This window comes from Lolium rigidum, chromosome 3, assembly GCF_022539505.1.
Source record: "Lolium rigidum isolate FL_2022 chromosome 3, APGP_CSIRO_Lrig_0.1, whole genome shotgun sequence".
NCBI classification, from domain to species: Eukaryota; Viridiplantae; Streptophyta; class Magnoliopsida; order Poales; family Poaceae; genus Lolium; species Lolium rigidum.
The window spans coordinates 298572692-298587580 of NC_061510.1; the positions used below are offsets into that span (position 1 = coordinate 298572692).

At 47.2% G+C, this 14889-nt stretch overlaps 1 protein-coding gene across 1 annotated transcript; it reads left to right on the top strand.

Moving 5' to 3' along the window:
• Window positions 1–9162: 9162 nt before the first annotated feature.
• On the top strand, window positions 9163–9705 carry LOC124696726 (dirigent protein 1-like). Its single transcript, XM_047229410.1, has one exon. It carries the CDS (start codon window positions 9163–9165, stop codon window positions 9703–9705), a length of 543 nt encoding a protein of 180 aa, XP_047085366.1.
• The last annotated feature ends 5184 nt before the right edge of the window (window positions 9706–14889 follow it).

Consider the following 14889-nt stretch of genomic DNA (forward strand, 5'->3'; position numbering starts at 1 on the left):
CACCGAGCTCCACCTTCCCTGCGCATTGCAGCAAGACAATTTCGTTTCTCGGCGAGGTCGGGGCAGGTGCTGCAAATGTTCAACGGCGGTGCTGTAAATGTTCCGTGGCTCTGCTTCTTTACTACATTATTTGTGCTTCAATATCTCCGGCGAGGGCTCCGGCGAGTCTCCGGCGAGGTCGGGGAGGTGCTGCAAATGTTCAACGGTGGTGATGTAAATGTTTTGTGGCTCTGCTTCTTTTACTACATTATTTGTGCTTCAATGTCTCCGGCGAGACTCCGGCGAGTCTCCGGTGAGGTTTGGGAGGTGCTGCAAATGTTCAATGGCAGTGCTGTAAATGTTTCGTGGCTCTGCTTCTTTACTACGTTATTTGTGCTTCAATGTCTCCGGCGAGGTCTCCAGCGAGCTCCTCGTGTCTTTTTCTTTTTTTAGGCGAATCGTTTTGTGCTTCAATGAAGCAAAAGCGGGATATTTTTTGCTGCGACGAAGCATCGTCAGGATTTTGGGTGAAAGTGGACACGTGTCGATCAGGGAAGCAGGAGGCTGAAATTTTTTAGGCGAATCGTTTTTGTGCTTCAATGAAGCAAAAGCGGAATATTTTTTGCTGCGACGAAGCATCGTCAGGATTTTGGCTGAAAGTGGACACGTGTCGATCAGGGAAGCAGGAGGCTGGAAGGAGTTTATCCTCCGGAGGATTCTCAGCAGTGTCCATTTGAATTGACTTCCTGGTTCTTTGTTGAGGCCATTCTAGGAATAATATATTTTTCCTTATCCATGGTTGTTGCGTGAAAGGAACAAGTAGGAAAGTAGCACACTACTTTTCACCTCATAATATGCTTGGCGTCAACTTTAACTCTAGAAAATCCTTTGGTACCACTAATTGTTTCATTTACAAATAATTGCATGTAGCAGTTCGTTTAAAAAAAATGGTGTGTGCAGAAGATGACACAGGTGATGCGATACAACGGTTATATGGACGATCTTGCGAGGATGAGCTCGATGTGGACCATGGGGTTCTCTCATGTAGACTTCCTTAATAAGGTAAGCTTATGACAATGATGATAAAAAGATGTCATGTTATTCCTATGACTATTCTGGGGAGTTACAATTATCTTGAGCAGCAAAAATCAACTAGCATACTTATCTGAATTTGGATCTCTAGCTTTAAATAATAATAACTTCATTTTACACTATTGGACTTTCAGCAAAGTAGCTAGAAGAGTTAGTGCTCTATTTTTTGCAGTACGTATAAATCTCTTGCTCACTTACATTATTTATTATAACTGTTAAAATTTGATATGTCTGGGTAGTTATCTTTTAGTAAGATTGGTTTCTCCTTCAAAGATTTCACTTGGAGAGGAGGTAGGGGCCAGAAGAAATCCCACAATGCATGTATTCGCTTATAAAGTAGTGGCTTTGTATTGAAGAACTACTTAGCTATTGATGGGTTGAATATATCCCCGCTCTCCTTTTATAAAGAAGGCAATGCAACAATTGTAACACTAGATAAACATTTAGATGTTGAAGGTTGATGGATGTATCAAGTGAAGAAAATATATTTGATTCTTCTTTCAGCTATGCTTACTTCTAGACTACCTTTTCTTGTATCACTTTATTTACCAGGTAACTCCAAAGGATAAAAACTGGTGCTGAAACTATATGTACTCTTTATTTTGAGCTATCTGAACAAGATTGGAGTCAGGTCACAAAGTGTATTGTGATTTTTCAATGTACAAATTAGGTGTCCAAGTTTGTGATTTGAGCTATTTGTATAGTACATCATCTCTCTTATCTTGATTTACTCCATTACCCATGCAGATTTCATAGCTGCACCTAAACTATCTTTTTCAAAATTCAGGCTTTGCCACAAATCGCTCCAGGTTTGCATATTTTATCAGTAGCTTAATCATTTGGTCTGGTGCTTGGAAATTATACTCGAATTTAAGCCCATAAGTACTTGCACTTTTTAGTGGATAATATTTGCCATGTCTATTTGGATTTTAGTGTGTTGCCACTTGCAAAGTTGAGCTAGGCTAGACAGGTTGCCCATACATCTCACAATGTTTTGAAAGTTTTTCTCATAAACAAATGAAGTGGTCTGGCACTCCCAGGTATTACTATTAAGACCACAATTTTAGATGTACTCGAACACTTGGTTGTGGCATAAGATGCATATGCATTTACATTCAGTTATTTCACGGAACATTTTGCATAGAAATTGTTACACTTAGTTCCACTTTTTCCGATCTTTATTAATAGATAAAAGTTGCAGCTCACTGGTCATTCCCTGCCTGTAGTGGAAACCATGAGAAGCGAAAGGCCAACAAGGAATTATTTGTGTTACAATAAAACTCGCAGCCCAGTGCTCATTCATGCCTGTAGAGGAAAGCATGAGAAGGAAAAGGCTACCAAGGAATTATTCGCGTGCGGAAAATTGCCAGGTCAAATTCTAAGATGTACTTCAATCGAATAAGAGAATTTTCCGATAGCATACACTGACTCTGAATTCTTTTCCGTGCGGTAAACACCATAATTCCATACTCAACAACGAGTCATGTTGGGCCTAGGTCAAGCTGTGAGACACTGCATTTCTTTTCTTGTGTCTTTTGTTCCTTATCTATCTTATGATCATCTGAATCTGCCAAATGCTCCTAGAATCGAGCTCTCCTATAAAATGCATTTTTAGTGGTGCTTCATAATTCATATATGTTTCACCCTGCTAGAGGTATGTCCGTTGAGAATCATACTTAGATTTATTTATTTGCAAAATTCGAGTTCACAAGGTGAACATATTTACAGGTCCAGCTAATTCTCTAATCGCATTGTGCATATATTATATACCCTTATTTAGTCAGCTATACTAATCCCCACTTTTATCCTTTCCTTCAGTTCCTATATATGGTGTAGATATGCCTGAATGTTTGATAATCTTTGTGCTCCTGGCAGTAGCCACTTTCTGTTGTGTAATTTAGTTCCATGAGAGCCTAGCTGCATTTTTCGCATCCTCTGGTAACCCATTTCCTTCCTGGCTCTGCCTCTCTTTCTCTTCTACCTAGAATCCTCACAGGACATTGAATTTCTGATTTATATATCTGTTATTGTGTATATGTGTCCACTGGATATATCCAATCGATTTTGTTAGGTGTTGGTTCTGTCATGTCGCTGCAAATGAAGGTGGTGAAGTTGAGCTGGTCTTATTTGATAGGATGGGCAAGGGGATTATTTTTTTTGGCCAGTATAGTTGTCGTTTTGGCCAGCATTTTCGTGCATTAGTCCTAATAGTTATATTGTAGCTCCTTTTTACATCCAAATTGCGCTCTTTGTTTGATAGGAAACCTACAAAGTTAAGACTTATCATCGAATCCAATAGCTTCTATATGAGAATGTTGTTGTGGAGCTGGCATGGTATGTTTTCGCCTTTTTCATTAATATCGATTGTATTGAAACATATACTTGTATTATTGTAACTTCGTTTTTAGCTTATCTTTAAGAAAATGCAGCATGTCCTAAGTGACAAAAAGGCTGAAATAAGTTGCATATAAATTCTTCTGGTCTAGGTTAGTTTTTGGATCCCTAAAAAGGATCTTCATGTCCTGCTAGGCTGCTACCATGTAAAAATTAATATGCTAAGCCCTGCCCTTTAACTATAATTATGGGTCTTCATTATCAACCACTAAGAAACTGATGCACAGATTAGTTGAGCATGTACGCTAAGGATTTTCTCTTATTTTTTCATAGATGTTAAAAGGTATACGTTAGCCTTGCATGATGCGCAGATTACATGATTAGACCTAAATTTAATTAATTATAATAATCCTGGACTTAAAATAACATTGGTATGTGCAAGGTAAGAAAAAATAATGCCATCTTATCAATATTTATACTAAAGATGCTATTTCCCAAAAATCTTTTCGTGCCAATGAGGCGAAATCTCCAGTCTGAATTCGCTTCTCATTTCATTTTTCTGGGTAGATAGTGCCCGCTTACATATGAAAAATTGTGTTATTTATGTACTGAGAGTTCGTTTGTACTACACACGCTCAAGCTTGCGATGCCAGCAAAAAGACCATGACCAGATCATTCTCCAAGGGGGTATTGCTAAACGATGCCTGATGGTAGGAAGGCTACATCTGAACTCAGTGCTTCCTAACAAATGTCTGAAAGTTAGTAAAATGTTCACTGTACTTTTCTTTGGTTCTCACTACTTGCTGATGCATACTCGGTATCCGTTATAATTTCTGGCTGATTGGTCTTTTGGACTGATTTTGCAGTATCCATGGTTAATTCATCTCTGATTGTTTGTTCTTTTTAATTAATTGTTGCAGTATCTATGGTCATTTATATTAATTCTTATTTGTATTTGATGATGTTAGTGATGCCAACACTTTGTTGAAGCCTGTGACTCTCAAGCTCCCCCGAAGTGACCTTCAACCTATATACGCAGCAACAGTAAGTGCCGTCCTATTTTTCCAATCATTTCACACAGATGCTCTTCTTATTTGAAACAGGTGAATGACTGGATTGCTGATTGTTTTTTATACGATGTTTGCAGGCAAGAGGATGTGCTTGCTACCGTAACAGCGCAGCCACTGCCTGATGATGACGACCCTCTGATCGAGTAGAGAGGATCATGAGTTAATCCTGCTTTGTTCGAGTTTTTCTACGTTTAGGTGAAAGGCTTGACATTCAGGCCGGAATGTTTTCCGTGGATCAAGCAAGAACTATTGTGTGACATTGTTCTACATCTTTGCCATGGATTTCTTGGCCACATTGATACGTTACTTACTGGTTCATTAGTATTATTATGCATCCTAGCTTACTATGGATCATATATATCTATCTTCGCATGTTTGTCTTGTGATCCTGAGCTGTGTAATTTTAGAGCTCTAGGCTGCCATAGAATTTCGACTACCAGATTTGGTCTGCTAAGGTATCGAGCCAATAACATATTATCATTTTCTCACCTGTTTTTCATCATTGTTGTAACTGTGGGTTGAAGTGAATTTCACGGGATCGTGCGCCAAGGCGCACATCTAAATCTAGTAGAGAATTAGAGACTCCGAACAATGCTGAGCAGTGTTGTCAAAGGCTTTGAATGCTACGATGTGCGGACGACTATGCTACCATAGGACAGAGCCGGGTTGATTTTGTTGCATATACTTTTATTTTTTGCTATATTGATGAATTGAAATGCTCCAACTCTACTGCTATTTCACACATACGGTTCATGTATTTGCATAGTAGGGGAAAAATGTTTTTGCTACAAGCGTTCTGCAGTTTTTTTACAAAAGCACAATATTTTTTTTTCTATAAGGTCTCCGGCGTGGTCTTTGTGATCCAATGTCGAATTCGTTACGATAGTACAATTTGTTTTACTGCGAGATCTCTGGCGAGGTCTTTTTGATCCAAGGTCGATTTGGTTACGATTGTATAACTTGTTTTTACTACAAGATCTTCGGTGAGGTTAATGTCCGGCGGATGCCGATCCCCTTTTTTGCTACATAGAAGCAAAAGAGGGGAGGCCCTTTGTTTTCTTCATGAAAGCATTTACATAATTTATGCTGAAATTAATTTTGCAACAATAGCATAATTTTTTTTTGCTTTATCTATCTATACCTAATAATAAAGGGAAAAGGGTTTCTTGTTGGTCCATCTATTTCTGCCCCTGTTTCTCCTCGAAATTACAGTCCGTGCCACCGCCAAGTCAAACAATATTCGTCGTACCGGTTCGCTTGGCTTCCCGTGATTCCCCGCACAACCAGAAAAAATCGTGGAAAATAATCCCGCAAGGAAGACGGCCGATCGGGGCAGGCGACGCCGCTGTCCGTCAGCGTGTCTTCCACGGAACCATGGCCGCGCCTTGGCTTGGAGTTTGACGGCAGGCCAATTTTCGCCAGCGCGTACAAGGGAGAGACAAGAGTGCGACATGGCGCCGCCCAAGCTCTGCTACGAGCGAGTTCGATGGAGCTTTACCCCGTGTCCGGCCTCATCCGCCCGCTTCCGCCGGCGGGGAGAAGACACTGCCGGCGTCCTCTCCGCCCCTCCGGCCTGGGGAAGGACCCTGACCAATCACGCCCCTGCCTTTTCTCTTCTTGGAGTTCGTGAGTCCGACCATCCCCAAAACTCCCCGTGTGTACATGCCGAGGAGGTTCTTCTGATGCAGCTGAAGTGATTCTGGGATTAGCTGCAGCCGCTCATTCTCTATTCGTTTGCTCTTCAGATCTGGCCGTTTATTTCGTGTACGAAATATTCATTGCTTGCTGATAGTGCAATAAAAAATTCCGATCGGTCTGATGCTTCATATGTTCCTAGACCAAGCAGACAAGGAGGTTGGCGAAATTACATTTCAAGACCTTGGGGAGCGATCTTAAGAGACAATGATATTTCTGATTGCTTCTGCCTGGGTAGACTACCACAATGTTAAAATGCAGAGTTGGCAAAAGGCGTTTAAATATGTCGTGAGTGTGCTAATAATTTGATTTTAGTGATTGTGCCAATAATTTAGTTTCCGAACTGAAGTGCAAGCTTGCCTCAAAGTAGCTATTGTCGGTACTGTTAGGGAGATGAATCTTTCGTGCGCATCTCATTTTAGATTCAGTGTTCATAAAGGTATATATATAACCGATCAGCATGTAACCAAGCAACACATTAGCTTGCTAGGCTAGGCCATACTGTGTCTTGTGGGCATGTGTTGGTTGATTCAGTTCCTCCCTGCGTGGTGGATGACCTGATTTGACAGTTATTGCAATCTAAGCATATCTCCCTGGTTGCAATATGAGCACTATATATAAAAGTGTAGATCAAGTAAATGTGAAGATTAAACATATATATACTTCTTAAACAGATCCGTTGGCCGTCGCTACGTATGAGAACTTTGCTTTAGAGTAGTTAAATTATTCATATGACTAAAAAACCCATCCTTTTCAAATTAATTGACTTAGATTTATCTAAATTTGTCTCTATCAAATTAGTTGATTTGGATTTGTCTAAATTTGTATGTAGACACGTAGTGTATAGATATATGTAAATCTAGGCAAATCCAAGTCAATTAATTTGAAATGGAGTATTTAATAAAAATCAACCTATCTTAGCGTAATATCATATTTTGTCCCGATGCAACGCATGGGCACGTTTCCTAGTCTATACCTAATAATAAAAGCAAAAGCGTTTCCGCGGTTTGGTACATCAAAAAAGTTTCCTCCTTCCGTCCGTTTTCCCCCTCGATCGTCAAACCTGATCACATCGTTTTGGTTTGTTTTACCTGCCTCGATCGTACGTGGTTGTTTCTGTATTGCTTTGCTTCGTACGTGGTACCTCCGCTTTCCGGACCGATCGCTTACGTACCCCTCTCCACGATTCCAAATCATACACGAGACCAAGCCCGAGCCGGATAGCAATGTTGGAGCGATGCCGACTTCGTACGTCTCCAACTCTCCATGGCGGTTTAGTCTCTCATGGAGGGAAGAACTCTAGGTCCACGGGGTGTAGGCTTTCCTAGCGGGAGTCTTTCCAACCTCCAACCTCCAATGTCCTGATCCATATATACCCACTTGAGATCTGGAGACGAGATTGACCTGCATGAAATCTACCCAATAGCTTTTCTAACCCACGAACAACGATTGATGGCGCTACCTCAAGGCATCGACGCACCGTCAGGTCAGCTCGGGTGGCTGAGTCCGTCGCGGACGTGGCCCTCGTCGTGCACGGCGCCGGGATGACGAACCAAGTGCTCCTTGGAACGATGGAGGATCTTGGTGTCGATTCGCGGAGACGGTGAACTCCACGGGCGTGCTACTCACAGTGCACGGCGTCTGGATGACGAACAAGGTGAAATCGTGACGCGGGGCAACATGATCTCGACGGCTCATTAGAACAATGGAGGATCTAAGGATCTTGGGAAAGTTGAAAAATAGATTGATCAGACCATCGCAACAAATCAGAACGCTGCCGCATCTGTACTGATGATCTATGTGATGTTCCAGCGTACGCACGTGCTAGGCAGGATTAGCTGAAACAACATGTTGTCAAGCTATGCAAACGGATGGTTCAGTGTGTAGGCGCAGCAGGTTTTCTGTGAGATGATGTTGATCAGTGTACCGTTATTGCTCTCCTCTCTTGCTGCCGAGTATGAACTGAAGAACCAGCCCTCTAAGATAGTCCTCATCGTGGTTTGGTGGCGATACATGGGCGCTCTGGAGCGAGACATGTGTGCTCTCAGTCACGCTTGTTGTGGGGCCACAAAACCTGGAGATGGGAGATGATCCTCAACCATACGAGAGTTGTTGATTGAATTAAGGAGCACAAGTACATCTGGAGCAAACATTATATAAGAATTAGTAAAAATCAGGGGCTGGGTATAGAAATGTTCCAGGTTTGATTCTCTCTGACAGTTCTTTGCAAATTTGCATAAGAGAAAAGGTGAGGCTAAGGCTCATTGGGTGATTGGGTGCTCCTGGAGGAAGAAAAAAGTACGCTTGCTTTTGAATTGATGGTCAAACACACTGTCGGATTCTCAGTGTATATTAGCAAGTAGCACATTGCTGAATTCAATTGAAGAAGCTCGAGTTCTTGGATACCATCTGATGTGCATTGGCTGAAGGTAAATTTCAATGCTTAGGCTGGTGTTGAACCGGCCATGGTGGTGTACATCATGGGTAGAGTTACTTTGCAAACCGACAAAAATCCATATGAATCCGGAAAGGTTTGGCATCTTTGCCCCTCGCAATCCGCAAGGCTGGCAGCTAACAAATGTGTTTTCTTCCTATTGCAATGTTTTATTAATGTTTCTTCCGTTGCAACGCACGAGCATTTTTTCTATATATTTAAAAGGGATAATATTGTTTGAATATTATGTGATTCTTCATGATTGAATATAAATCATCCACGAGGGAGATAAAAGCTTTCGTGAAGTCAGGTCTGGTGGCGGTACACACGCATGAGCAATATTTTGTTTCCTATTTTATGGTTTACGTGTCTTTCTCTTCCGCAGCAACGCGCGGGCATTGTGCTAGTAGAAGAAAAAAGGGGATTAGAGAGGCTAGCTAGACACGTGTTGGTAATTCCAACCAGAGATCGACTAGCAGAGCAGTATATATATCGCGAAACCCAGAGCATCCAGACCTTGCCAGCAGGAGGCAGCGACTTTCAGCGCGCACACCCATTATGGACTTTCTACTCCTCTGCTGTGCCTTCCTCCTGGGCGCCGCAGCCTACAGCAACACCCACATGGGCGCCGCCGCCTCCACCACCACTCACCTCCACTTTTACATGGACGATTTCTACACCGGCCCGAACCCCACCGCCTTGCGCGTCGTGTCCGGCCGCTCCCTCTCGCCCGACAACGGCACGGCGGCCACGTCGCCGCGGCAGTTCGGCGACATCGTGGTGCTGAACGACCCGCTGACGGAGAGTCCCGACAGAGGCAGCGCCCGCGTGGGCAAGGCGCAGGGGTTCGCCGTGCGGGCGTCAGAGGGCGGCATCGTATCAGACCTTCACCTGCACCTGTTCCTGGAGGCCGGCGAGTACAACGGCAGCTCAGTGGCGGTGAACGGCCGCATCGACATGGACACCGAGATGCGCGAGTCGGTGATCGTCGGTGGTACCGGCCGGTTCCGTTTCGCGCGGGGATACATGCTCTCCCGGAACTACCAGTACGACCTCACCAATGGCGGTGTCGTCGAGCTCAACGTCTACGTGCAGCACTAGGCGCGAACCATGCATGGACGCGCTCCGATCACAGACTCGCGCGGCATGGCGGCTCGCGCTTATAATCTGCACTTGGAGAGATTATTACGTACTACGTGTGTCTCCTGATTGTATTATATACATAGACCCTAAATAAATGCTACTTCCTCCTATCCATAATAATCATGGTGATTTTAGTTTAAAATTTAGATCTAAAACCACATCACCTATTATGTATAGGAGGGAGTATATATATTTATGTATAGGAGGGAGTATATATATTGCTGATATACATGTTTATACTTTATACAGATCGATTCAACGAAAAAATAAACTTGCACAGTCAAACCCCCCGCGTCGCCCTCCTCTGGTGACACGGGGGAACCCTAGCCGCCGCCGCCCCTTGCGGCCTCCCACCACCCTCCCCCGCTTCGCCGCCGCCGGAGGGGCCACCGGCAAAGCCGTGCGTGCCCCAGGGAAGGTGGCGGCGGGGCACCTTTCTTCTCCCGACGCACGGGAAGATCTTCGGCCGGCGACAGCGGGCGGGCGCGGTCGATGCGGGCCGCTGGCGGCGGTTCGCTGCGGAAGCTGGTCTGGCTGAGCTCGGCGGCGAGGTCGGCGTCTGGAGGTTCGTGGTGGCGTGCGGCTGGAGGAGACGGCGGTGCAGGCCGTGGTCGGCGGCGCGGCGGCCGGCGCCTTTGGCGGGCCCGATCTGGGCCTGCTAGGGCGGTGCGGGCCGCGTCTGCTTTGGGCGCTGTGGCGACGCGGTGCTGGCCATGGCCCTGGGCCGGGAGGGCTGCGCGGCGGCGGCTTCGGGTTGGCCACGAGGATGCTGCGAGTGGTCTGCGATGGTGGCGTGGTTGCGTGCTGGGGCCGTGCGGCGCGGTGGTGGAGTGCCGTCGCCGGCGTGTGGAGGCCAGGGCGGGCGCGTCATGTCCGTGGCAGGAGGAGCTGGGTGTGGGGCGCAACGGGGCGGCGGCCTCGGAATCCTCGGCGGTGAGGTGGCTGCGGTGGCTGCGTGGGCGGCATGGCGGTCGGATCTGGGAGTTCTCGTCTACGGGCTTCGGCGTTCGTCTTCGGGCCCCGTGTTGGTGTTGTTCGGCGTCCCCTCTATGTGGCGTTCCGGCGGCGCCCACGGTGTTCTTCGGCGATGCTCCGTTGGCTACAGGCGCGTTGCTCCGGGGATCTCGATCCGGCGGATGAAGGTGGTGGTCTGTGCCGGTCCTCTTTTGGGCGGGCGTGAGTTTCTTGGGACTCTTCGCTGGGCGAAAGCTTTGTCTTGGCGGCCGGCCAGGACCGATGACGGTGACGCCCGTGGGCGCCGCTTCCTTCTTGAAGGCGTCGTCGAAGCGGGTGTCTCTTGATCTCCGCCCGGGCTCTCCGGGGGAAACCCTAGATCCCTCACGGGATCGGGCGAGGGCGGCGCTCTTGTGTCGCTTTGCCTCTTGGGGCCTCGCTTTGGACGTCCACTGGTCAGAGGGGTTTGTGGAGTGTTTTGGCGGTTCGGTGGAGGCGAGTTCGTCTTCGGCCAGGTGGGACGCGGCCTCGGGGTCGGTGTGGTAGTTGGAGCAGTAGCTTCGGTCCTGCTTCGCCTCCGCCTGTTGCGTTGAGGTGTGGTGTCGACCTGGTTGGTCGTCGACCCGTGAGGAGCGCAGCCTCGGGGCTGGCGTGTGGTGTCGTGTTGTAACGGTTTTTCGGCCAGTTTTCCTCATAAACGGGCCACTCTTTTCTCCTATATCAATGAAAGGCAAAGCTTTTGCCTCGTTTCAAAAAAAAATATACAGATCGATTCGCTGCATACATATGTATCCGCATGATATGTATGTTAAATACATCAACCCGCGTCTCCAAAGGGATTTGGGGCCCGTCGAACAAAAAAAAAACGTTCCCAGCCGCGTGCTTCAAAGCCTCTTTTTGTCCGACACGGTCCAATACGGTGTCCGCGCCTCGAGCCCGTCCCCGCTACACAGGGGACACTCCGGACATGCCGAACACAGCCAAATGCGACGCCAGGAGACGCGGGCCCGACGCGTTAGCGACTCACAGGACGCTCAACCGCCGCCTACCTCCTACCTATGGACGGTGCAGTTGCCGGGAAGGGAAACTGGGCATTGACAACCGCGTCGATCGACGCGCGAACCGCCGGAATGGAGCGCGAACTCTGCGGAAGAGCAACCGCCACTCTCTTAGATATCTGCGCCGCCATTCATCCGCGCTCAATATGACGCCTACGTATGCGCTTTCTCCGATCTACAACCGGCCGCCATTCATCAAAAGCTCTCCTCTCTCCCAATGAGCGACCTCTCTCAGCTGCCATCAGACACCGACAGCGACGGTAAGCCGCCGAGATGGCACCACTGGTGAGACAAAGCTGTGACTCCTAGCAGCGATGATTCCCCGCCGCCGGACAACGGCGAGGAATGGGAGGCCGAGGAGGAGGAGGAGGAGGAGGAGGAGGAGGAGGAAGAGGCTGAGGAGGCGGCGGCGGCCCGAGCAAAGGCGGAGGCGGAGGCGAAAGCGAAGGCGCAGCCGGCGAGCACCGTCGACGAGGAGGAGGACACAAGTTCCTCCGATGCGTTGAACGACACCGCCTCTTCGGAAGAGGTGATGAGCAGGAAGCGCCACTGAGGACGACGAGGCGGGGCCATCAAAGAAGAAGTAGTTTAATTTTTTATATGTAATTTGTTTATATTTTTCGAAGTTTTTATATGTAATTTGTTTACGTTGCACCGCTTTGAATATTAGCAGCAATATTAGTACAACATTTACCTACACATTTCTTCTATCTACTAAAATAAAAAATATATATTTTAAAGTTTTGGGGTCGCGTTTGGGAGACGCGGCTGGGGAGCGACGTCCCCCAAGCGCGATGAACGAAACACGTCCCCCAAACGATAAATCTAGCGCCGTATGGAGGACGCTTTGGAGGACGCGGCTGGAGATGCTCTAAGTCAACGAGTTACATGTCTATGTCAAGCAAATAAATGTTCTAATGTGTTACTCTAACGGATTGTTCACTCGGAATTGATAAGTTTCACTGCTTTTCCTGGGTACACATGCCAAGTACCTCACGACCGATGACATAGGCATCCCCAATGGGCCTGCCGAAGATGGTACCCGGGGTTTACTGAAGGCCCACGACCCGAAGTTTATGAAGCCCGGAAGCCCAGTCAGGAGATAGTTTGGAAAGATAGAATTGTATTAGGAATATTGACTTATAACTATTAAGGGATGAACTCAAATAGTCTCCCGGACTTTGTAACTTTTACATCACGAAACCCTCGGCTCCGCCTCCTTTATAAGGGGGAGTCGAGGGACAAAGAAAGCATCGATTTCATTGTCAACAGAATCCTAGTTTCATAGTAGTCGAGTACTTCTCCGGCTGAACCTTCGAGATCTACTTGCCCTTTACTTCCTTGAAAACCCTAGTCTACAATCTGTAGGCATTGACAAGTCGATACCTTGTCAATTGGCGCCGTCTCTGGGAATTGAAGGCGACAAGGATCCGATCTCGATGGCACGTTCAACATCATCGACATCTTCGGTAGCAAGCAACGCAATGGACAGAGGTAAACAGATCGAAACTGATCTCGTCGATTTTGTTCCTCACCCGCCCTCCCGTGTGGATGCATATGCGTATCTGGAGGAGCCTATGGAGATGACGTTCGAGAGGTTTCACTTCCGCGTCGGAAAAGAAGGATCGCATCGTCTCGAGGTTCCGGTTTCGTCGGGATCGTCGGCGGCTTACTCCGATTTTTCGGAATCGTCGTCATAATTCAAGATCGACGCCGAGGAAATATCGTCGCCGCGCTTCGCCAAGTCAGCAACAAGCGGAGAACTCGTCAAGATCTTTAGCGGCATGTCCTTCGAGTCGTTTGCGGACTCCAATATAAGAAGCGACTCAGACAGCGTCGATAGCTACAACTTCATCGACAGATCTACTTCTGTTCTGGAGGTCTTCACCGATCTATGTGACGGTGTCACCAACCCTAGCAAAGATAAAACTTCAAAATATCATCAAGTTTATGTAGTTGGGGAGCCAAGTCGCCCACAGGAGGAGACATCAGAGGCTTTCGATACTTTGGGGAATCCATATGTCGATCCCGCTGATCTCACGCGAGGTTTGGACACCAAATATGTCGGCCCTGCGGAACGACGGATGCCGCAACTTCCACGAGCGGCTTGGGACAGAGCCGCAAAAGCTATGGACGGTACGAGCCGATGAATACAACTGCTACGATTGAAGAATTGCAAGCATATCAATATAGACTCGCTCGTGCTGGACGAGAACTCGAAAAACAAACAGCTGAGCTTAATAGAAGAAAAGCCGCAGCTTCTGCGTCAAGCCGAAGAAGGGCAGAGCTCAGCCGACATTCAGGAACTTCGGAATCCAATCACGGAGCAGCCCGTAATAGGGGAAGGTCCAGGTTCCACTTCCGCGTCGGAAAAGAAGGATCGCATCGTCTCGAGGTTCCGGTTTCGTCGGGATCGTCGGCGGCTTACTCCGATTTTTCGGAATCGTCGTCATAATTCAAGATCGACGCCGAGGAAATATCGTCGCCGCGCTTCGCCAAGTCAGCAACAAGCGGAGAACTCGTCAAGATCTTTAGCGGCATGTCCTTCGAGTCGTTTGCGGACTCCAATATAAGAAGCGACTCAGACAGCGTCGATAGCTACAACTTCATCGACATATCTACTTCTGTTCTGGAGGTCTTCACCGATCTATGTGACGGTGTCACCAACCCTAGCAAAGATAAAACTTCAAAATATCATCAAGTTTATGTAGTTGGGGAGCCAAGTCGCCCACAGGAGGAGACATCAGAGGCTTTCGATACTTTGGGGAATCCATATGTCGATCCCGCTGATCTCACGCGAGGTTTGGACACCAAATATGTCGGCCCTGCGGAACGACAGATGCTGCAACTTCCACAGGCGGCTTGGGACAGAGCCGCAAAAGCTATGGACGGTACAGAGCCGATGAATACAACTGCTACGATTGAAGAATTGCAAGCATATCAATATAGACTCGCTCGTGCTGGACGAGAACTCGAAAAACAAACAGCTGAGCTTAATAGAAGAAAAGCCGCAGCTTCTGCGTCAAGCCGAAGAAGGGCAGAGCTCGGCCGACATTCAGGAACTTCGGAATCCAATCACGGAGCAGCCCGTAATAGGGGAAGGTCCAGGCTGCAGAACATACCCGAAGCC

Bases quoted from the DNA above. Each gene is read 5' to 3' on its own strand.
- LOC124696726 (XM_047229410.1), top strand. From the start codon at position 9,163: ATGGACTTTCTACTCCTCTGCTGTGCCTTCCTCCTGGGCGCCGCAGCC.